At 50.5% G+C, this 22943-nt stretch overlaps 2 protein-coding genes across 12 annotated transcripts in view; one reads left to right on the top strand and one right to left on the bottom strand.

The window, feature by feature from the left end:
- Positions 1-17106, top strand: part of EGFL7 (EGF like domain multiple 7) — a 30708-nt gene extending 13602 nt beyond the window's left edge. For 5 of the 9 annotated variants that reach the window (XM_043530748.1, XM_037879781.2, XM_037879783.2 and 2 more), the window contains 8 exons: positions 1735-1932; positions 4494-4616; positions 5094-5206; positions 7027-7122; positions 9557-9736; positions 12659-12723; positions 13144-13306; positions 15962-17106. In XM_043530748.1, the coding sequence (XP_043386683.1) occupies positions 1853-1932; positions 4494-4616; positions 5094-5206; positions 7027-7122; positions 9557-9736; positions 12659-12723; positions 13144-13306; positions 15962-15984 (843 nt within the window). In that variant the 5' untranslated portion in view covers positions 1735-1852 and the 3' untranslated portion in view covers positions 15985-17106. Of the gene's footprint in view, positions 1-1734; positions 4617-5093; positions 5207-7026; positions 7123-9556; positions 9737-12658; positions 12724-13143; positions 13307-15961 lie in introns of all 9 variants that reach the window. The other 4 variants (XM_043530744.1, XM_043530745.1, XM_043530746.1 and 1 more) reach the window with 1 other exon arrangement.
- Positions 17107-18442: 1336 nt separating this feature from the next.
- AGPAT2 (1-acylglycerol-3-phosphate O-acyltransferase 2) overlaps positions 18443-22943 on the bottom strand; it is a 29061-nt gene continuing 24560 nt past the window's right edge. For all 3 annotated transcript variants that reach the window (XM_037879619.2, XM_027823547.3, XM_043530750.1), the window contains one exon: positions 18443-21248. In XM_037879619.2, the coding sequence (XP_037735547.1) occupies positions 21082-21248 (167 nt within the window). In that variant the 3' untranslated portion in view covers positions 18443-21081. The remainder of the gene's footprint in view (positions 21249-22943) is intronic.

Below are 22943 nucleotides of genomic sequence, written 5' to 3'. Positions count from 1 at the left end.
ACCTCTGGACATAGGATCCAATCCACGAGGAGTTGGTTTGTGTCCCATCACCATTATTAGCCATGTGGCCGCCTTGCTCTGCTTTGAACGAGATGCTCAGCTGGCATTGCATCGGGCTTCAGTGAAGCTATACCAGCTGGAGAGCTGGAAATTCTTCTAAAGAAGTGCCGTGACATGAGCCTGGATCATTCCAACTCTATTTCCAGCCTTGATTTCCCCTTTAACAAGCTTTTCACTATATCAGTGTGATATCGCATTTCCATGGGGTTGTTTCTTATTAAGCTTGTGACTCCCAATAAAAGTGATTTGTTTCAGAAGGTACAGTCAGAAAGGCTGACCCTCTTTCATTGTCATGTATTTGATTTGTTGTTTTTCTCCCTTTAACTTCCATCACCTGGAGGTCAACGGATTGTTTAAATTAGATATCGTTATTGACCCGCTCAACGCTGCCTTGTGTATTTGCCTTCTGCAAGCAGAATCAATGCCTCTTTGTTCCCAACTTGGTTAGTATTGGCTTTGCAGAGAAAAGATTCAGCCTTCTAAAGCCCTGGAGAGGACCCTTGTGTTTAAGAGGGAATGAGACCTGATTTCACTATTTCATTTAGTGAGACACGTGCGGCTTTGTGATGCCATATATATTGCAGACCTTTGTATTGGCTTCCCTGTCTGGCACTAGTTTCATTCTGAAATATGCCACAGCTCAACAAGCCATTTACTCTATTCCTCGAAAAAGAAAAGCTTCTTAAACTTGTGGGTTTAGAAACTTGTGAGGCCAGATTTTCAGAGGGTGTAGATCAGCGTAACTTCACTGGCTTCATTGGAGCGATGTAGGTTTTTATGCCAGCAGAAGATTTGACCCAGAAGTATTTAATGTGAATCAGATGTGAAATAACAATAACCCTCTCTAACTTTTTTAAGCACTTTTACATGGAACACCCTTCAGGCTCAGCTCTGTTGCTTTCTTTTCTTATCCTTGCTGGTACATGCACAATGGTTTGGTATCGGAAGGCTGCAGTACATGCTGGGTTGTTAGTGCAGAGTGACTTGTGAGCTGCAGGCTGCACGGGTGCTTTGTTATTGTAGGGTTGGTTGTGAGCGTTGGCCGGACATACTGGTTTGTTATTACAGGGCGACTCGCTCGTGAGGGCTGGGCTGCACATGCTCCGTTGTCGTTGTAGGGTTACTTGTGAACAGTGGGTGGCTGGCATTAGTGAGGTTTGTTTATTTTAAAACCCGTCAGTGGGACTGCTATCCTAATGTTACTAATAGTGCAGTAACAACGAGGCCGTGCTAGAGGCTGTACAGACAAATAAGAACTGCCAGTCCCTGCCCCAAAATGCTTAAGGTCTAACGAGACAAAGGAAATATTTTTATCCCCAGTGCCAGATGGGCACCTAAAGTGATTTGCCCCAGGTCACACAGGGAGATTTTGGCTGAGCTGGGTATTGAACTCAGATCGCATGAGTCCCAAGCCAGAAACAACACCATGAAATTATTGTTTTTGCTGCTTCACTTTTAAAACCTACTTAGCTCCCACTGCATCCTTGTAAGAGCATATCCCGCATTGCTGTGCGCTAGCACACAGCAGGGAAATTCCTAGTCCCTTGGAGTGAAAGCAGCAAAACACCTTGCTCCCCTGTGCTGTCTTTTTCGATAGGCCCAAAGGGGGCTATTGAAATGTCACCGTCCCAGAAAGGACGCTGCTTGGTAAGGTCATTATTCTTTTGGTTCCAGGGTTCCCCACTGAAGAGAGACATGCAGTAAGAGCCAGTGCTTCCCACTGAAGAGTGACACCCCTTCATGCCACACAATATCGCACAGCAGGAAAGAAAGAGCCAGCAGAGGACAGGAAATGCAGAGAATCAGCTGCCTCCTCACGGGATTTGTCTTAATCCTTGGTGTGACCAGCTCTGAGCGTTTTGCCCAGTCAGGGTAAGCCTCTTCTTTGTCCATCCTTCAGAAGTCTGGCTTGCCGCATGCATACCGCTGGGCTTCTCTGCAAGCCACAATAAGGATTGGCCTTTCAGGGGGCCAGGCTCAAGGAGACATGAAAGGCCAAGTTCAGCCAGTCTGCTGCACATGAATGAGCCGCTTTCTAGGTGTGGGGACAGGCAAGAGGCAACCTTGAAGATGCTTCTGGGGGAAGTGTAGGTGTTAGCAAGCTTTTGTGGTGTTTGTTGCTGCGTCCATAAAGCAGAAAGCCATCCAAATACATTCAAGCATATTGGTCTAGGTCCATGCAGCATATACAAAGAGAGTATTTTTGCCACTTGACTTGGGGAGTCAAAAAGCTAAATAGAGCACACACAGCTAAAGATTTCTTATTGTGTCTTTAGTGCACACTCCTGCATGCATACACCCCCTTCAAGCATAAGTGCAAACACACCACCAACACACCCACCCACATGCATTCACACACACGTACACATTCCAGATGCACCCCCCCCGCCCGTACACATGTATATATGCACGCACACACAAATGACTGGTTCACCACGTTCAATATCCTGCCACAAGTAGCAGCCAATATCGAGAGGCATCAAACTAGGGCAACATCTCATACCCCTAAGTCAGCAATGCTGTAGATGGTGGAACAATTCCTTCCTGACCACCGTGTCAATCAGTTTGTGCCTTGAAGCATGGGATTTGATGTCCCCTATCTGATCATGCATAACTGCTATTATTATTGTTATTAGAGATGGGTTTGAACCAAACCCCTTTGAACTGGGGGGAAATTCAGATTTGGATATAAGCTGGGCAACGAGCCCTCAGCTCTCTAATGGGTCAAAACAGCATCCCAGCTCCAAAGCAAAACTTCCCCTTGACTGCCATCTTAAAATTTAGGGAAGTCTGGATTTGACTCCCCTCCCCCCCGAGTTAACTCATTTCCCACTAACTTTGGAAATATTGATATCTGGACCCCAGTTTTGTAGTTCTGACCTATCTCGTATGGTTTTACAGTGAATGACCCAGCCCATTGCTACAGTATTGAACCTTTTGCAGTCCTGTAGTAAGGAAGTCCACAAGCTGAATCTCTCTGTCTTGTGCACATGCACGTGTGTGCGCACACACACACCACACACACACCACACAAATACACACACACAAAAGGCTGGCTGCTGATATACATACACACACCCAGAGTAGATAGATCTTTATAATAATGTCAGCAAAACTGCCTCTTTCATACCATTAATCCAGCAGGATGAAATGAGTTATCCTGAGTTAATGGAAGGCATCTGGTGTCAGTGTTAATTTTCAGCACTTTAGTTCAAGTTTCTAATTTGTCTGGGAAGCTGACACAAATAATCGGGTTTCTTAATGGGCTTCTACTCCAGAGGCTAAGATCTGTGCCAGACAACATCCAGCTGAACAGAACCTCGCAAGCTGGCAAAGGGGTGCAAAAATCTTTAACCAAGAACTCTTTGGATGTGAATTTCATGAAACTTTTACATTGTGTGTGTGTGGGGGGGGGGGGGGGGGGGGGGGGAAGATCCTGATCTCAGCAACCCCGGTGCAAATTTAGAGCTACTTAGTGGAAGGGATTTTACCACACTGAACAGAATCTGGTCCTTGCTGTTGATTTTTGTCATCACCTAGGTGTTGTTTTTCAGTGCTGTCACAGTCTCGGAACGAAAACAAATCAAAGGCCAGCTAAAAAATAAATGATTTTTCTTACAGCGTTGACATGTCCCCTTTAATCTGCTGTTCAGGGGAAAATGATTCCCCCTACTAATGGATTTGGATTCCTCTCCTTTGTACGGTAATTTTACAGCAGCCTGTGTAGGCCTCTGTTCTGAGACCTTGCATGGCAGTCATCCAGCAGCCCGTTCGCTGCGGATTCCTGTTCCCGACATTGGAGTGAGTGGCATTGTTTTCAGGGAGATTGGAGATGGCCAGCCAGGGTGCCTGGATGCAAACTGTAGAGGTAGCCTTGCAGCTTTGAGGGGAGAAGGGAGCGCACCTGCGGGTGTAGAACCTCGTCGAGATATGTGTAGAATATAAGCTCTCAGTTGCGTGAGGCCTGCTGCAGTGGGGCAGGATATAGAGCTGATATTCAAGGGATTTACTCGTGTTAGGTTTTGGAAGCCCCTATCAGCTCCTCTTCCCAACTGCACCCCAATAACTCTGCTCCAGTAAATGAGGAATTACGGGGGCCTTAGCAATTGCATCTTAACTGACCCTCTGTGAGGTTCTTGGCCAGAATCTCTGCTAGTGGAAATTGGCACAGCTCCATTGGAGGCATGGGGCCATTGACACTAGCTGAGAATCAGGTCCCACATGGGCCAAATGCAGCCATGGAGTAAGAGGGCACAGTTGCACAGACGGCAGTGGCTTTGCAACCTCTTGCACTGGAGCTGGATTTGGCCCCATGGAGGGGTTTTCCGAGCACATTCCTTACCCGCATTCCTACCCCTGCCTTCGGGCCTGATTCCCCGTTGCTTTATGCCTGCCGCTTTCGCTTTGTGTGGGACACGATGCCGTCTGTCCAGCCGCAGGGTGTGCTCTGTAGAGATGCAGAAGGGAGCCGCCTCGTATGTGGAGTCCCACGTGCAGCCTGTCTACCAGCCCTACCTCACAACGTGCCAGGGACACTGGCTCTGCAGTTCGTACAGGTGAGGAGAGCAGCCTGCTTCCGGGAATGGCGGGCGCCATCGCTGCAGACAGACAGGTGGCATCTGGCATAGCCAGTCTGCTCCAGGGTTGGATTACAGTCTCCGGGGAAGCTGAGGACAAGGATTCGCCCTGAGACACAGCATCTCCTCGGGGTGCTTGTTCAGAGGTGTATAAGGAGCGATCACCCCTGCACACTAAAGGGAGGAAGACCATTCCCCGGTACCCCTGTTGGGAAAGACAGCAGTACTTGAATCTTGGGTGCGGGCATGGCCCCTACTCCTGGGAGCATGTGGGCAGGGAGGGATAGGGAGTCGGCAGAGCCAGGCTGGCACAACACGGGAAGTAAGTGGCAAAGGGATGACCTGGTTGACTCCCTAACCCTAGGAGCAAGGCAGGGGAAGGAGGGTGAAGCAGTCGGCTCTTTCCGCACCCCATATGGGCTCAGTCCCTAACTCCTTTCCTGAACCTTATTGCAGAACCACATACAAGGTTGTCTATCGCCTGGCCTACAGGAGGTTTTCCCAGCCCATGTATATGTGCTGCCCCGGATGGAGACGGGCAAATGCCCACGCAGTCGGATGCAGCAAAGGTAAATGAGTGGCAGAGGGAGAAGAATATGGATTGTGATGAGATTGCAGCATCTCCCCTTTGGTGCCTTGGTCCTGCTCTCCCTTACACTGGTTTTACACCTGTCTTTTTTCATTGATGTCGGTGGCTTTCTGCCTGATCTACACTGGTGTAAAAAAGAGCAGAATCAGTCCCATAGCCTTGAGAGGGACAGCTACAGCCTGGCTTGAGCACCGACCTGGAAGTCCGGAGATGGGGATTTTGTTCCTGACTTTGCCATTGACTTGGCAGGGGCCAATCACACCCTCTTGGAGCCTGAGCTCACCCATCCGTAACACAGGGATTGTACCTACTACCCCCACGTTGGCAAAAGGCTTTGTGCTTTGAGATCTCTGAATGAAAAGTATGGGAGTGGCTCTCCTAGTACAGAATGCTGGTGAGAAGGAAACACAGTGCAGCTGGTGGAAAGGAAATACAGCGCAGACAGGGGCTGTTAACACCCTGCCGAGGGCTCTCAGCGCCTCTCTGATCACGACCTCTGTGTGCCTCAAAAGCCTATCCAGTCACTGCCCTTGTTACCAGATCTGTCTGAAATTAGTGTAATTCGCTCTTGTACTAGGCAGGCGATTTTCCTTCCAACATCCGCCTGTGAGAACAAATCGGTTTCAATTAGCCATTCATTTATAGCCTTGCTTTGCTTGCCTTGTGCATATATCGCTTTATTAGCTTGGCGTGTATCAGAGGAGAAATTAATAAACCCTTTCCACATAAATCAGCAGTAATGGAACAGCTCTGCTTTTCGGGGGAAATAGTGATGAACAGCGCAAAGGGAATGCCAAGCACATCAGAGGCTGATCTCTTACTAGATCAAACCAGACTGCGATATACTAACGCTTCCCAGAGCCTGTCACTGATTGAGAGCTGCTGCAGGCCCCCTCTTCACCCCCCTCCCCCCGCCCCACTCCCTTCGCAGACTCTCAAGATGTCTTCCTCTTTCCAGGGCTGGAATGGGTTAAGCTACAAATGAAGGACTGTTTATTGCACAAGTGGAAAGGCTTTCCAGGCATCACCTCAGTGCCATTCAGGACACCGTCCTAGATCTGTTGCTTCATTTGATGAGCTCCCGGAGTTATTAGAAGGCTGTATGAAAATACTGAGTTAGGCTGACCAGACAGCAAGTGTGAAAAATCGGGACGGGGTGGGGGATGTGTGTGTGTGTAATAGGAGACGATAGAAGAAAAAGCCCCAAATATCAGGACTGTCCCTATAAAAGCGGGACATCTGGTCACCCTATACTGAGTTTCTGGGGCTGACTCCTCCTTTCTGATCTGCTCAGGGATCTCTGACCAACTCTGGGCCGGATTGCGAACCTCTTACATCCACTGGGAGCAGCTATTTGCACACATCGTCTCGTTGCTGGCCCATGGGAGCGGGGCATTCACAGCCTTTGCCCTCTGTGAGTCACGGTGGTGTATTCTACCGCTTGTCTCACGCAGAACGCCCGTCAGCCTCGCTGGACGTGCTGAGCGCAATACAGATCTGATTCACATGGAGGCTGTGGCATTCACGGGGTGGGGTCCTCAGCTGGTGGCAAGGGGCCGCGCGACACTGATCTTAACGGAGCTATGGGTATTGACAGCAGCTGAGGATCCGGCGCCATGGTTTCACTCCCCTTTAACAGTCTCCTGACTTCTGCTGGTGGCACAAAGGCATGGACAGGAGTTCACAAGTGTGTAATAAAATCTCCCCGACAACAGGAATCCGCAACGGTGGGAGCTGCATGTGGCGGAGGCCCAGACATTTGCCTCGGCAACATGGTGACCGTGCGTTACTGTTTTACAGCCATTTGCAGGGTGCCCTGTCAAAATGGAGGGAGCTGCGCAGCCCCAGACAGATGCACCTGTCCCCCAGGCTGGAGGGGGAAATCCTGCCAGACAGGTAACAGCTCTGGTTTCCCTGTTTTGTATTTCAGTATCTTCCCTGGGATTCCCTTTGCCGGGGCGATGGGAGCGGGGCAGCGGAATATAGCAGGTGACCCGTAGACGGTGATTTGCTGTGGCTGCCCACATTCTCCTGGATGGGCCGGTGGCACTGTGAAGCGCACCCAGGCCTCATGGTTTCCTCTGTTGGCTCTCAGCAGGGAGTGAACCTGAGCCATGCACCACCAACGTCCCAGGCCCGTGGGCTGAGAGAGTAACTCCATGCTCTGTTAGCTGTCAGAGAGTCTTTACACGGACCTGCCTGCAAAGGTGGACCCAGCACGCTTACCCCACCCGTGACACCAGCTGCATGGTGCCTCCATTCCATGCTTTGGGTCAGCCACTCCGCGAGGCATCAGCACTGGACCCGACGCACGTAATGGGCCATCAGGCATCTTCAGCAGCTTAGTGCTGCCCTAGCCCTTGTGCCTTCCCCAATGGTCAGGCCAGGTGCTTGTGCAAAAGACGCTCCCTGCTTCCTCATGGGTGAGCCCCGTCATTTAGAACAAGGGCTGCCTTCCCAGGGCCGTGGGCATTGTCGAGCGTGGGCAGCGCTTGGGGAGGGATGATAGGACTGGCTCACGGATCTGGGCTCTGGCACGGGGTGACTTTGGGCAGGTCACTGAACTTCTTGCTGACAGCAAAGGTCTGGGGGCAGCGTGGGGAGGGGAAGCACTGTTTCGTGCCCCCAGCTCCCACAGACCAGCAGGGAGGGCTTGGATGGCGTAACAATGTTGACCCAGCAGAGGGAGGCAGAAGCTAGCTTGTAGCTGGCAGATTGGGGTAAGGCATTCGGGCTGCTCGGTGGATTGGGGGTGTGTGGGGGGGTGCTAGCTGTGGGAGAGGCGCGGGAGGCCTTCCCTCCATTCCCTCCCCCTTCTGCGAGTGCTGCGGCTGGATGCCATTGAAAAGCAAACAGGCCAGAGCCTCAGCTGGGGTAAATGGGTGAGGCGCCCATGATGGTGGGGGTGCTCGGCTGCTTTACACCACTTGAGAATCTCTCCCTAAATGGCCTTTCCTGCTCACTTTATTCGAGAAGCCTCATTTTGGGGGGCTTCATGGTACACACCTGGAGCAGGCACAGGCCTGCCCAGCCCCAGCCCAGGAATTCAGTCCTGTCGTAGCCTTTCCATGGGCACCGCTCGGGCAAGCTGTGTGCCAGGCCGTGTCTCATGTGGGTGGGAGTCGCTCAGCCTTAGCAGCGACCCACCAGAATCGTGAGCTAGTCCCACAATTGCTGCGAATCGGCCTGGCTCCGGGGACGGCAAGGGAGCGCGGCTGAGTTACACCCCCGGAGGCCTGCAAGGTGTTGCCACCGTTCTAGGTACAGCGCAGCTCAATAAAATCTGTTCGTGGTGCAGGTGGCGATTTTGCAGCCCACTCCCCAGTGGAGCTGGGGCTCCTCTCGCTTACCACAGTGTAACGCTGGAGTAACTGTGGATTCAAATGGTGTAAAAACCTGTCCCAGGCTAAATCAGAGGCCCAATAAGTCCAGTTCATGGTTGGAGGCAGATGCCTGACAGGTGTAAATCAGCTCTCTTGAAGCCGGTGAAGCGGCACGAATGTCCAGCTGAGGATCTGGCGCATTTGTAAGTCCAAAGCATGTGTGTGGAGTAGGCATGACTCACTGGCAGGCTGTAGTGACAGCTTGGAGCCCAGCTCAAGAGATTTTCCTGGTGCCTAGAACAGCCTTGCTCAGGCACGGGGGGGGGGAGCTGTCATGTTCATTTCACTTTGTGGGCGCGGCTTTAATAACTGCCCCCGTGTGGGGCAAGGCTGTTGGGCTTTGCACACATGCACGCGAAAGGCTAACAGCACCTCACCAGAGGTGGGCTGGTGCGTGGCCAGAGCCAGCGGTGAACCGTGCTCCCCCGATCGGGGAGCAGGTGGATCCATTTCCAGAATTAGGGAGCGTTCAGCTCAGGGGCTTTGCTTTTGCCCTTTTTAGACGTACTGGGCCTGATGCGTCACGGGGCTACTCCCGTTTTACCTGGTGCAGCATCAGTGGCGTAAAAATGGGAGTAACACAGTGGCGAATTAGGGCCATGAAATTTAGCTCCTGCTAGAAGAGAGACCCGAGCTGGCTGCATTGATAGCAAAAGAGATTCTTTACTGGGGCAGCCTGGGTATGGACAGACCCTGGGAGGTGCCCTCTAACTAATCCAGCCTGCTGTCACCGCACAGGTCTCCCCAACTTGTAGCCTCCGTCTCACAAGGGACGGCTGACTGCTCTCTAGTCTTAGCTGTCCCCTGTACGCTCTTTGTGCGGGGCCCATGTCTTGTTTGGTGGTGTCAATCTGCCACGCTCTGGGCTCACCCTGTCTTCACAAGGGCTGCTTCCTGATGGCCCGCGCTCACCCGAGCCGCTGCGAGTGTAACCTCTGTACTTTCAGATGTGGATGAATGCGCTGGCCCGTGCCACGGCTGCAGCCAGCATTGTGTCAACACGCCTGGGAGCTATGGCTGTGCCTGTCGGGCTGGGCACAGGCTCTCTGCCGATGGGAAATCATGCCATGCTTCGGCACCACCCACTGAGACAGAGGCGTCTGCCTTCCCCGCCCTCAATCGATCAGGTAACAGCCACCCCTGCGTGGGCTGGAGCTAGGCCCTGGGCATTTGACTGCTTGGCTGGATGTTAATTGCATAGCCTTAACCAAAGGGTGTGAGGCAGTGGGGGTCTCTAGGAGCTAGAGCAGGGGTCTGGAAGCCTGGATTCCTGGGTTTGATTCTGACCTGTGACCTGGGCCAGTCGCCCACCCACTCTGTGCCTCGGCTGCAAAATGGGGCTAATGGCTTGTGGTGAGGTTTAACCGATCACTGGGCGAGACCACCCCCCCCTCGCTGGTGGGACTTCGGCCTGGCCAGCAGCTGGCTTCCAAAGCCCCTGAGACACCATGATCAGCGTGGGGACAATGGGGTCAGCACACCGTCGCCTTTTCTCTGCGTGTGACTCCAGCGCCACGAGGACGGGAGTGGCGGCGACGCTGGTGCCGGCCCATTATTACTTTTGGTACGCGCTGTGACACTTCAAACTCGTACCGTGAGTAATAATGCGCTGCGGCCAGCGCTGGCGACGGACAGGAGCAGCGCGGGGCGGAAGGGCTGCGCCGGCGCGTATGGCTGTGGACGTGATCCCCCGGGGCCTGCCCTCTCGGCTTTTTTCTCTCCAGAGCCGCCGGGGCAGGGCACCTTTCCGCACTTGGGGCAGTCTTGGCCGTCTCCTCCTGCATCACGGCAGCATGTTTAGCAGGAAGGCTAAGGTTTGGTCACGGTTATTTTTAGTAAACGTGACGCACGGGTCGTGGGCAGCAAACAAAAATTCACAGGACCCTGTGAGCTGTCTGTGACGTTAGGGCTAGGTGGTGGGGAGGAATGAGAGCTGGAGTCCCGGAGGGATGGGAGGGACTGACCATCTGAACCCTACTGCCACTGGGGGAAGGTGGGGGCACAGCCCCGGATCCAGCAGCTGCAACCATGGGGTGGGGAGTAGCCACAGGGCATGGGGCGCACAGCCCCGGCTCTGGAGCTGGCTGCAGCTGGGGGGTAGGGGCACACAGTCCCAGATCCAGCTGCAGGCGCACAGCCTTGGCCACAGCCACAGGGGGGAGGGGGTGCAACAGCCCTGGAAAGCCAGGAGGGGGGCGCATGGCCCCGGCCCCCAGTGGAAGCTGGAGGATGGGGCACATGGCCCCAACCGCAGCCCCCGGAGGAAGCCCCAGGGCAGGGGCACACAGCCCCGGTTCCAGCCCCAGCTACGGGGCAGGGGAGCGCACGGTCCGGGTTCCAGCTGCAGGGCAGGGGCGCTGAAGCCAGAGAAGTCACGGAGGTCCGGTAAAGTCATGGAATCTGTGACGGCCGTGACCTCCGTGACTGAATCGTAGCCTTCTTTGTCAATAATTCTGTCGTGGTACAAGGGGCACAGTTCCACCCACGGCCCCGGCTTTATCGCTAGCGCTATGCAGGAGGCAGAGGGCTGAACGGGATAGAGTCCCACTCTCTAGAGCAAATTCTTTGCTACCCCAGCTGCCCAGCCCTGAGGACAGCAGCAGCATGGCGGACGGTGCTCGAGGAAGGGTGCAGGTGCCCTTTTACTCTTCACACTGGGTAGATACAGCCCACTGAAGTCAATGGAGCTGGGCCGGCTCGCCTCTGCTGTGGATCCAACCCGTGTTGCTGTCGTCCAAGCCCATGGAAGGGTAGGACAGACCATGCATACACCACAGCCCAGCCTAGCAACACCTGCGCCGTTCAGCAGACCATCAGGGGCTAGTTGTTTGGGCTTTGCGGACGGGGAGCAGGCTCCAGCGAGCTCATTAAGTGAAAGCAAGGCCCTGCTCAATCGCGTATGCACAAGGACAATTGCTAGCACGGGGCAATGAGGCATCCCATTGCTAATTGCACCTTGCTGCAGCCCACTGTTGTGGGCCGGGCGTCAGACCCTTCCTGCTTTGCCAGAGGAGTGCAGCTCTAGGGCCCTGTGGATCCCAGACCCCAAACTGCCTTTTGAAAACCTGCCAAAGCCAAGGAATGAAAATGATTCACTTTCTAAATATCGTTGGCACCTGAGCCTCTCTAAGGAACAGTGTCAGAGGCTGACGGCCTTCTCTTAATTAATATCCTTTGGCCCTGGAGTAACCTCCTGTGTTTCCACCCAATTAGTTGCAGCCAGGCAATAATTCTAAACATTCATCTCTTTCCTGTTCAGAACAAAGGTAGTCCCATCCCCTCCCCGAATCACACACACATTTTGGACCCATGCTTTGCTACCCTGTGAGGGGGAAAAAGGTGAACTGATCTCAGCCTGAAGAGCCAAGGCTGGTTGTAGTTTGTGGGGTAATGTGCCCATCAGGATTAGGGTCAGAGGCTGGGGCTTGGACAGCTTTCTGTGTTTCAATGCCTTGTGATTTGCTACAGTGCAAAGAACCACGTTCTTCAGTAAGAACCGGCCCTCCTCGGGGGCTCAGCTGAGGGCAGTTGTGTGTTTTCAGTCAGCCACTGGTGTCCTGGCTGGTCATTCCTGCACAAACCGCTTGCCAAAGTTCCTGGATTAGCTGCTGGTAAACTCTCGGCGGGGATGTCTAGCTCGTACGTAGATTGATAGGGGGGAAGCCGGAACTGTCGCTTGTTTTCATTCCTGTAGCTGGTCAATGAACAGCGAAGGGAGCATCCTGGTCTTAACAAGCATGTCAGAGGGCGGCATTTGGGGTGGTAGAGCACAGCCAGCTCATTCCCTCAGTCCGGCAGACCGCCAGGTTAACCCTTCGGCTGCTGCTCCGCCTAGGGTTGCCAGTGGCACCTGTCCAGGTTTTCCCAGGATGGCTGGGAAATCCATCAGGGGGCTCAGTCCACAGTGCCAACTCCGCCCTTTTAGGGGCTCCTGGGTTTTTTGTGCCTCAGAGGTGGCCGCCCTTGCTCCACCATCACAGCCCGATTTTGAGGATGACGGTTCACTCTGAGGGATTTTATTAATTCCTGTGGTGTTTTGCTCATGGCAGGCGCCTCCAGTGAAATGAAGGAAGAAATGCAAGCCCTCAGGAGCCGGGTGGAAGTGCTGGAGCAGGTGAGCTCCCGTCAGCGAGCGCAGACAGAGACGCAGGCGCTCGTACTTCAGCCTTTTTTTGATGCGCTTGTAATTCACAGTCAGAAGATTTGGCTCCAGCGCGTCATTGCACAGCTGTTCACATCCAGAATTTTTGCCCTTCGACGGCTCTATTTTTAATTTCGCCACCTAATCTAGTCTTGCCTTCTGGTATTAGCATTCCCAGCTGCGTCGCCCACCGCTTGCAGCGAACACTGTAACAGCTCTCCCCGCCAGGAGCCCTCTTAGCACTAGTCGACTACCCCAACCCTCAGCTCTGCCAGCCCTGGAGATGGCCGAGCTGGCCGTATCAGCTGTTGGCAGGTCACGCTGGAGGGGTCTGATAGTTTTCATCCCTCTCTGTTACACTAACAGCTCCTCTCTTTTTCTCGCTCTCAAAAGAAACTCCAGTTACTCTTGGCTCCATTCCATAACCTCATGCCATCGGCAGCGGATGACGTCAGCACCGACCCCATCAGCCAGCTGTTCTACGCCCTGCGGCAGCTGGATAGAATTGAGTCCCTGAGTGAGCAGATCTCTTTCCTGGAGGAGCGACTGGAGACGTGTAAGTAGCAAGGGTAGTTTGGCAGTGCTCAGCAAGGAGAAGGCCCTTGGTTCTGGTTATTGCTAGAGATTGTACCGGTGAGTTCTCTTCTCCCCCTGCACCTATTACAGTGACACTGCCATAGACACCGGGGCTGTAAGGCAGACATGGTCCTGCTGCTGAATTCTAATCGCTGGGTAGCGCTTCACCTCCTCTGCCTATGAGAAGCCCTTGTTTTTAAACAGTAATCACCATCTGCATTTTGGTAGAACACTCTGGGAATGTCACTCCAGTTCATTATCTAGACAAGCTCACTTCAAAAAGCCACATCACTAACTTGAGGGGAGCAGGTGGAGCCGTGACATGCTCTGATTTACCCCTTAGGAATGCACAAAAAAAATGGGCCATTTAAAGTACAAATGCCAGACTGCTTCCCTCTTGTAAAGCAGATCTAAGAAGTAGAATGGCAGACATACCCTGCATGTGCAGACCAACTGGAGCGGTTATGTCTATGCCACAGTTAATCTACTTCCATGCCAACTCCAAACCCATCAGCTTGTAATTAATAAAAAATGGTCACAGACAGGCACAGTTTCATTTCAAAGCTGTTTGTGCGGGTGCTGAACCCGATCCGTTAGTGCAGCATCCAAAGACAACAAACAGCTGCATGGAGATCACATGTTTTTGGGTGGTGGCAAGGGTACAGATTATCTCAGCTCGTTTTCATGCCACTGCTGTTCAGGGGCCATAAGCATCTACATCAGAAACTGCCTCGGATTCTAGGGTTTGTGGGTGCAGTGTCAGAACTCACTCCTTAGTGAAACACAGTACAAAAGTTAACAGTCCAAGTAAGTTTGGTGAGTACAGAACTAGTTCAGATCATGAGTACAGGGAACACTGGGGGAAGTTGCTCCTAAAATTCTACAATTTTTTTTTCTGCAGTGCAGCAAATCAGTGCTGTTTAGAACAGGCAGAATTGCTCCACAACTTTGAACAAAAGCATTTGATGAAAACTTTCGCTTCTGAAAAAGTAGAACTAGCTGAATAATGACCAGGCATGGGGCTTAATTTCCCACCACCATGTTCACGTCAGCTGTAGTTATCCAGCTAGTATGTGGGTCATGGAAATTAACAGCAAGCTTTATGCTGATACTTATTTCACCAAGCTTTGTTAATTTCAGCATGCAGCCTTGTATAGGTTTGGTGTTTTCACACAGCTGCATTAATTTCAATGTACAGAGCCCCCAGTTGAGCACTGCTACTTGGGATAGTATAATGTTTTATTCCCCATTACGATTTTAGTGTGTTTTGTTTTAGTATGTAATTTGCCAGCCGTTTACAACTTTTGCATTTGAAAGCCTTGTTTGCCATTAAATGCTTTTGATCAAACTTGCGGAGAAACCCAATCATTTGTCCACTCAGGAATTGGTGCTCAGCAACAATACAGCTTAATTCCTGATTAGTTACTCTGCCTCTAACTGGTGGAGGAAGTCCTACAATATACCTAGTTCCAATAGAGTTGCTTGTGTATGTGTAAAAACACAGGCCCTACAAGACAAAGTCAGTTTTCAGCTGGTTCCTATTATAAAGGGGCAAAGCTTTTTCTGTTATTTGCTTAAAAAAAACACCAACCAACCACCTTATATGTTTGTGGGAAAATGTTACAGAGGCTGCACTGTAGTGACATTTTTTGAAATAGGCTCACTCGGTCTTTTAAGTACACATTCTTATCACCAGCACGACCTAGAATGTGGTGCTGTAAACTGGAATATTGACACACGACCTTGTGATGTTGCTTACAGTTCACACCTGTCACTAATTTGTGCCAGGTCACATCCTACCAGATGGATGTTTTTGCCCTTTGAAAACAAGAATGTTGAAAAATTAAGACGGAAACTAAGACCCATCACACTCAATTAAAGAGTATTGATGGTGCAAAACCTGCCCCTGAACAGGGCTTAGAAAGGTAGCTGGAATTCCCTTCCTTCCATCCTCAGCAGGACTCCAGTTTTTTAAAAAGTGGTGTCCAAAGGCTTCATTTGCAGGCACAGCTTTTCTTCCACACTGTTCTATGTACGGGGTGCTCGGCTGTCTGCATGGGAAGTAATCAGCAGTCACAAATAGAAAAATGCAGCTGTTCTTGGTTTAGAATCAGGCCTGTCGTAGCTTAGTGACCCTACAGCACTGAGATAAGAGTGACTTTTGGATACCCCAACTGTACTGTGGCCTGAAAAATCTGAGCCCCCTGGGGAGTGGAATAGATGCATTAAATGGTGAAATGCTTTGTGGATAAAAGACAAAATAACGAGGCCCTTAAAATCCTCTAGCTTCAACTAACATTGTGTGGTTTGGAAGGGTTATTTTGCTATGGTTTAATAGTTTAGCATTTGATGTTACTAGACGGTTGGGTTTAAATTCATTCGCAGACTGACTCTGTAAGGGTTCTACCCATAAATGTCTAGGACCTTCCCTGAAATCTGGGACTTGATCAGCTGTGCTGGTCAAAAGTTACCCCCTTTACAAACACCCTCAGATTGGCTGAGCTTGTGAAGCTTTACACCCAATTTAAAACATAAAGTCCAGTCACACCCAGGAAGTTATACTAAAACAAAATCAGTGTGTAGACCAGGCCCCAGCCCCATCACTAACACTAGCTCTGGAATTGTCTGGTTTCAGGTTCATGTAAGAACGAACGCTAATAACAACAAGAGAAGCAGTACTTCATTATGGGAGCAGAGTGAATTTGTAACCCTGGATTTCCTGTCTCAGCACCTCTTGACCCAGCCTGGCGAAAGAGGCCACGACGCCTTCAGGACGATGTGGGATGGAGGCATAAAGAGCTTATTTTGATACGAAGGGCCCTAGTGTGTTTTTCTAAGAATTGAGCTGCTTGGAGACTGATTTTAAATTGGATTTATTTTTTGCCCCTATGGCAAAGTTGTATGAGATGCTCAGGGTTATAACACTTTCTTCCAAGCACTTGGCCAGCTGGCACAGCATCAGCCAGTGCCACACAAGACTTGCTAAAAGCAAAACCATTTGGTGCTTAATTTGTTTGTGATGGAGAGTGAGGTGAAATCCTGGGCCAACAATTAATTGTGTGGTACCGCAGAATGAGATGATCTGTGCAAGCTGCAGCTTGCTTAGCTTAAAAGTCTACGTTGTTAAGAGCCTATATAGCCAGACCATGCTATTGCTAGTACCCAGGGGGAAAGTTTTGCCAAACCACACATTGCTTCACTGTTAGAGCAGCGGATAGAGATACAGGAGGGCTGGATTCTGCTCCTTGGCTTTTCCACCACCTCCTTTTTACACATACCTGAAATTCACACAGATTCAAAATGGACCAAGTCAAATCTGGTCACTAAAACCTTGCCCCTGAGAGAACTAGTATATATTCTCCATTTGAAATGCTAGAGGGCGTGGCAAGAGGAGAGGGATAATCCCTTTGCTTCTTAAAAATTGGCATCATTTACACACTGAAGCCTGGCACACTTGCTTGCCTATGTGTCAAAATAACCAGCCAGTTTTGCCAGCTAAACCAGCCTTGGCTCAGACTGGAAGTAGGAGTTGCAGAATAGTTGTATTTAAAGTAGGAACAGATGCACATTGCCAGGTTGCTGTGGGCAAAGCCTGCAGTGCTCATGCCTCTTCGCATGGTTATCTTAAGGCTGCTGGAGGAAGGGTCCTAATGTTTCAGAAAACTAATGAGTCTTCTATGGTACAATGCTTTTCTACTTATAAACAGCTGGAGACTTGAGGTCTATTAGCCGAGCACTGTGTAGGGTGGTGCAGTTTTTGTATTAAAGTTATGGCCTGTACAGCTCTTGAGCATGGGCTTGTCATTGGTGGGTCAAGATGCTGAGCCATGAAGGAGGCCCAGTGGAATCCAGTTATTCTGCCCTAGGTCATGATTTCACTCATGGAAGCTTAAGGGCACAGTTACTGCTGAAGCAGAGTCAGGCTGAGGAGGGTAGCAGCTTCCTTTTGCTTGTAGCCAAGGTGCAACTTGATTTAAATGCACACACCCAGGTAGGAAGCTGCAGGTAGAGAGGTGTGCATCTCTCCCCACCTCCTGCCTCTGGAAGGGGGAACATCGTCATGGTAACCATGGGGAAGGGTTGCAGTAGCATCTCTCTTCTTCACTGCCTGAAGGGGGCAACGGGGTCCAGCAGGAAGCGGAGGGTACAAACAGCTGCCTAGGGAACATGACCAGCCCCTCCACACATACATAGGAGCATGGCCCCTAGAAGCCCTGAAGTTACTGGAACCCTTTAGCGTGGTCGCCGGCTCTGCTTGATCCTAGTGGAGGGCCTGCTGCTGGGAAATAGGGGAGCAGAAGGGAAGGGCTGGTAAGGAAGCTACTCAAGACCAGCAGATCTTTGCTGCTCATCTCTCCTTCTGGTGCTTTTGTGGGGAGGAGCAGGTACTTACCTTTGGGTTAAGAGGAAGGGAGCCCAGGCTGTGTTCCCAGAACCTCAGCCACACTTGGGTGAAAAGGATTGTATGCCAGGCAGTACTCGGGCACCCAGTGCTCTGTAGCTATGTCCATACAGCATGTTACTATATAGCACATACAGAGCCCCACCCGTCTGCAGATACTGGATTTATATCCACAGATCTCTGCAGTTGTGGATGGCAGAGCGGATGCAAATCCAAAATTTGGATCTGTAGGGCTCCACACACTACCCTGTTTAAACAAATCCTCCCTGCAAAGCTTGGACAAAAGCACTCCTTATGCAGGAGTCATTCAGTCCAGCTTGTTAGCAGCAGGAAGCTCACTTGGCCAACCTCACCCAAGCTGTTCAGTGCTTGGTTGTGAGAACACTAAAGATTTTCTACAAAATTGGTAGTGAGGGCAGGATCTCTGCAGTGAGCCCTACGGTTATGCAATCTTTGACATGTATTGTGCACAAACTAACAGCGATGCATTTGAGAGTGGAAGTGGCAGAACCTGCCTACAGATTTGGTCCAGACACAGCTCTCTTCACCCACTACCTCACCACACTCACAGGGGGCAAAAGTGTGGGTAGCGACAGATTCTCAGATACCAAAGGGGAAACTGACAATATTGGGTACACTCCCCCACCCCCAGGAAAAGCTCCTCCAGTCAATAAGTTCAACCCAACCTGGGTTCGAATAAACCCCACACAAGACTTTCTATTTAAATAACTGCTTTATAAGAATGTACATTGATCAAACATACATTTAAACACAACTAAAAGAATGGAACAGCAGACAACTGCTTTTGTGCACACTCAAGCTCTTTTCCCACCTCCGTCATAAACAGACAGACTTAGATTTATACATCTGATACAGAGTCATCATTGGCCAAAGAAAAATATCCACCCGTTACGACTTTACCATCCCAACTGCTCACTCCGGACCGGAGCTGCTGGGCAGGAGGGTATGAAATCTCCACAAGAACTGGATGTTTGCCTCAATTACATAGCCACATCGTCTGCCGTTCTTATGGAAGGGGAAAAGTGCTGCTTTGATTTCAGTACAGAACCAGTGGAAGAAGAAAACCCTCCTGCTTTTCAGTTCTGAAATCTGGATTGTACCAGATTGATGCTCCAATATTCATTTGTAAACACAGCTCTAGCTACAGCTTTGAACCATGTGGAGCTACCTACCCCCAGCATCCTCTCTTTGGTTTCTCCCAGTTCTGCATTAGTGCTTTTTAAGCATTAGATTTGGTGTCCTTTATAGGAAGAAAAAACAGGAATTCAGTGATTGAGACAGCATCATCTCCACTGCCACCCACTGAGCAGGAGGCTTGGGGACAATACATTGCACAAGATTACTTTACAAGAAGAGATGCACTGTCTTTGTGGGAATGTTGCCTCAAGCTGACAAGGCCTCTCATCAAATCCCTGGGAATTTTCATGGCTAAGGCCTGCTCCCCCAGAGAGCATAAACATCTCTGCTGTTACTCCCTTTGAGAGGGGCTCTACATTTCTACTGCTGGGTGAGGAGAGTCTGAAACTCAGTTTCTGGGAATCCCTCCAGGTACTGTTTCCCAGCTGGTAAATTCAGACCAAAGGAAACACTGGTTCAGGGCCATCATACCCCTCTCCCATCCAGCATATTTTACATCTCCAACACCATGGCTTTTGCAACTGACACGAACAGTCCTAGTAAGGCGAACGTTCCAAGACGTGTTTGTATGGCAGGCACTGTCTTTTGGTCAATGCTTCAGATGTGCAATGTGTCGAACAGCACAGGATAGCCCTTAGGAAGCAAGAGCAGCAACAAAGAATCTAGGTACAAAACCTAGATTAAAAACAATTTAAAAAAAAACAAAAACAAACATTTGAGCACTGAAAGTGTTGCAACAAATACCAAGGAAGTGCCACATCTACCCTTCCCTCAGCCCATCATACCTGGCACTATGCTAAAAGCAAGCCATCAGGTGGAGTAAGAGACTCTATACTAAGTCAGGGATGCTGGCTGTAATGCAAAACAATGGGGATGAGCAGAGACGAGTCCCTGTCTCTTTGTGGGTTGTCTCATTCTTTTAGTTTAGTTCTTGGCATGTTCATGCATCACTTACAAACCCCAGGGATTTTGTTTAGAGATAGCCTGATGGCTGCCGTAAAGCAAACCTCTATGGGGATGCTAAGTGTTTGGATAAAACCTACTAAGACACTATACAGCAGGTTTGGTTGGGTTTTTTAGGTCTCCACATTTCCCGCTCCTGCCCCACCCCTAAATAAGTCCACATGGAGCTTGTCCACTCAGTGGACATGGAAACTTGACTTCATTAAGGGACAGCATCAAGAGTAGCTGGCCCCATAAGGCACACCTGTCCTAGCCCAGCAGAGCCCAAAGGAAGCACGTGTAGAGGCCCACCTAAAGAAAGCCTTAGGCTGCAAGATTGCTAGAAGTACTGGTGGGGAATTCACTCTGTCTGGAGAGCAAATAAGGGACTGACATCTGTCTAAAGCTTGCCCCAGGACTTCTGGTAAGAGAATCCTGGACATTTCAGTTCCCTGCTACGTCCTAGGACTTGGCCATTCCATCAGGAAGGGGTGAGCGGTTGGTCTCCCATCTTTGTCTGAGCAGAATCACAGATGCTTAGTGGGTCTTTAAACAACCACCCAACCGGTTGATTCAGCAAAAAACAAGTTGTGTCGGAGGCGAGAAAGAATGAAACTGAGTGCTGGGCAGAGACCTCAGAAGTTGAATTTCAGGGGTGAGCAAGACTTCTCACTAGGGCATCAGTCTCTGCCCGTAAGCACTGGGAATGTACTAGTGCAGTGCAGCCGCATGAAGAGCGCTGTCTGAGTAACTGCTCCCACCCTCATCTCCTCAAGCACCAACAGCTAGGGACAGGATGAAAGCAAGTTTTAATCCTTTGGAGGCTGCAAAGATGTACCTAACACGGTCTTCGGCAGCCAGTGGATTGGCTCTGGCAAGTGTCAGGCTCACAGCATCAATGCCAGGACCTTAACGTGGTGTTCTGCAACACCTGCTGTCCAAGCTGCATGGCCTGAGCTTGCAGAAGAGTTCAGAGTGGTCACTGCACTGGGCATCAGGACAGGAGCGCTTCACTAGCACTTGAAGGGTGTTTGAGAAACTGAGTGCAGGAGACACTTCCCCATGGGAGATAACGAACCCACCAAGAGATTCACCGAACAGTAGAACTGGCCCAACAAATGGTGTTTGTCAACTAAGGTTACCCTAAGCAGAGGCTTAGGATTTGCCCAAACCTGCTGCAAACGACGGGGAGAAACCCCTTGGATATTTTGGCAATTGAAATAAGTCCTTTCAGTCCCTGCTATTTGGGAATACTATTGTTGAGGGCCCTGCCCTGAGCCGTTCGCCTCATTCGCCATGCCAGACAGTCTGAAAAAGGTCTCCCGCATGGTGCAGTAGCATCTCTCCGTGAGGTCCGTGACATCCTCAGCCTTCAGGCCCTTGGTCTCAATTGGCTGGAGCACTTCAACCCGGATTTTACCTAGGAACAGGAGAAGGAACTTAAGTTCTGCATTTGGCCATTAGATGGCCATTCTCCACCCTCCCTATAACTAAGACACCAGTTATAATCCCCACCTTCACAACTCCCGGTAGCCCAGCAGACATGGCCAGAGCAGACAGCATAGCAAAGCTCGCATGTGCTAGTTACCAGGATCCAGTCTTAGTGCACCATTACACCAGCTGTAACAGCCATTAGTGGGGACAGCTCATTTTCATCTGTGTCACAAGGCTGTGTACAAGTTCCTGGCAGCAGGCACCCAGACTCCAAGCGTTCATGGCTTCCTATTGCAGGAAATGCTGCAAACAGACTAGCCCGGCAGAACTTGCAACTCCTTTCCCTGTCCCCACCAGGCTAGTGGCAGAGTCCGTAAGAGCCTCCAATTAGAGTCCATTGCAAAAGGTCACCGGTGTGACTTTTTAGAAAGCAGGGTAATTTTTGTAGCTGTTACTAACAAAGATTCTAGAGAGGATTCTGACAGCATAACCCACTTACATACACAAGCAAGTGGCAATTAGCATTCAACAGAGCAGATTTTCTTGGACCTGTGTTGTGTCATGAGCATCAACATTACGCAACATACAAGGCCTGTGACACCCAGGGTTTTGCATTTCTACATTCAATACCCAAGTGTGTCTTAGGCCTCACCCTAGGGAGTGAATTGAACCACCTGGAACAAGATCTTACTCTCTGGGAACCTTTAGATCCTTGGAGGTATTTGGTGGGATCATAGGGGTAAGTTAAATACATACACAGTAAGAGCATGGTCTGAAACAAGATACTTCCACTCGATCTTTAAAGCTTTGCTTCTGCAAGTAAACTACTTCTGCTCCTTAATTGAGCTACACACCCTCTGGCCTATCTAATCTGCTCAGGTCCCGGTCATTGAAAGCCACAATCAAGCCAAGGTGCTTCACTTGAGGCCAGGCCACTTGGCTCTCAGAGTTGAAGTCATCACATTTTTGATTTGGCTAGGTGATATTTCCCCCTTAACCCTCCCACCCATGGGGGCACACATTCATTTGGAACCCATGCAATCCTGTTTGGATTTCCCCAGACTGTAAGAAGTGCCAGCAACCCTCCCCATGGCTGCCCAGCAGTACAGTTCTCTGGTGGTGGTTTTTGCTGTGCAGAGCAAGATTTTTTTGGATAATTAAACCAACAGACCCTGCTGTTGCAACAAGCCTGCTAGAGCAAGCCACATACCCCCCAGATTCTCTTCTGAAGCAGCAGGAACCACTCTGGCATGCAATGGCATTTAGGGGACTCAACAGGACTGCTAAGTACCCACTCAAGAAAAGTAACAAATAGCCACTTCTGAAAGAAGTTCCTAGTTACTCAGTTCTCAGGGTGCCCTTTACTGTCACAAGGGCTGGGTGCAGCCGTCAGGCAGAGCAGGTGCTGCCAAACCCAGCTAGGACAACACTCAGGAAGTCCTTGGGGAGAGAATTACAATTCATTCCTTTGAAGCCAAAAGCTCCTGAGCGATCAGTTAAAGAAACTCCAGCCTCACCTTGCAAGAGTGTGTTTAGGAGGCAGCAGGAGCCCTTCAGGTGCTGTCTCTTACAGGACCAGGTGCATTTGATATTCTTGAGATAACAGGTCAGCCAAAAAGCCAACCCAGTGACCTAGCCTGCTCGTGCTGGGGAAGCAGTCCGGAGCACAGGAACCATCTGC

Source organism: Chelonia mydas, chromosome 16 (assembly GCF_015237465.2).
Source record: "Chelonia mydas isolate rCheMyd1 chromosome 16, rCheMyd1.pri.v2, whole genome shotgun sequence".
In the NCBI taxonomy this organism is placed as follows: Eukaryota; Metazoa; Chordata; order Testudines; family Cheloniidae; genus Chelonia; species Chelonia mydas.
This window is presented reverse-complemented; position numbering and strand designations above follow the sequence as displayed.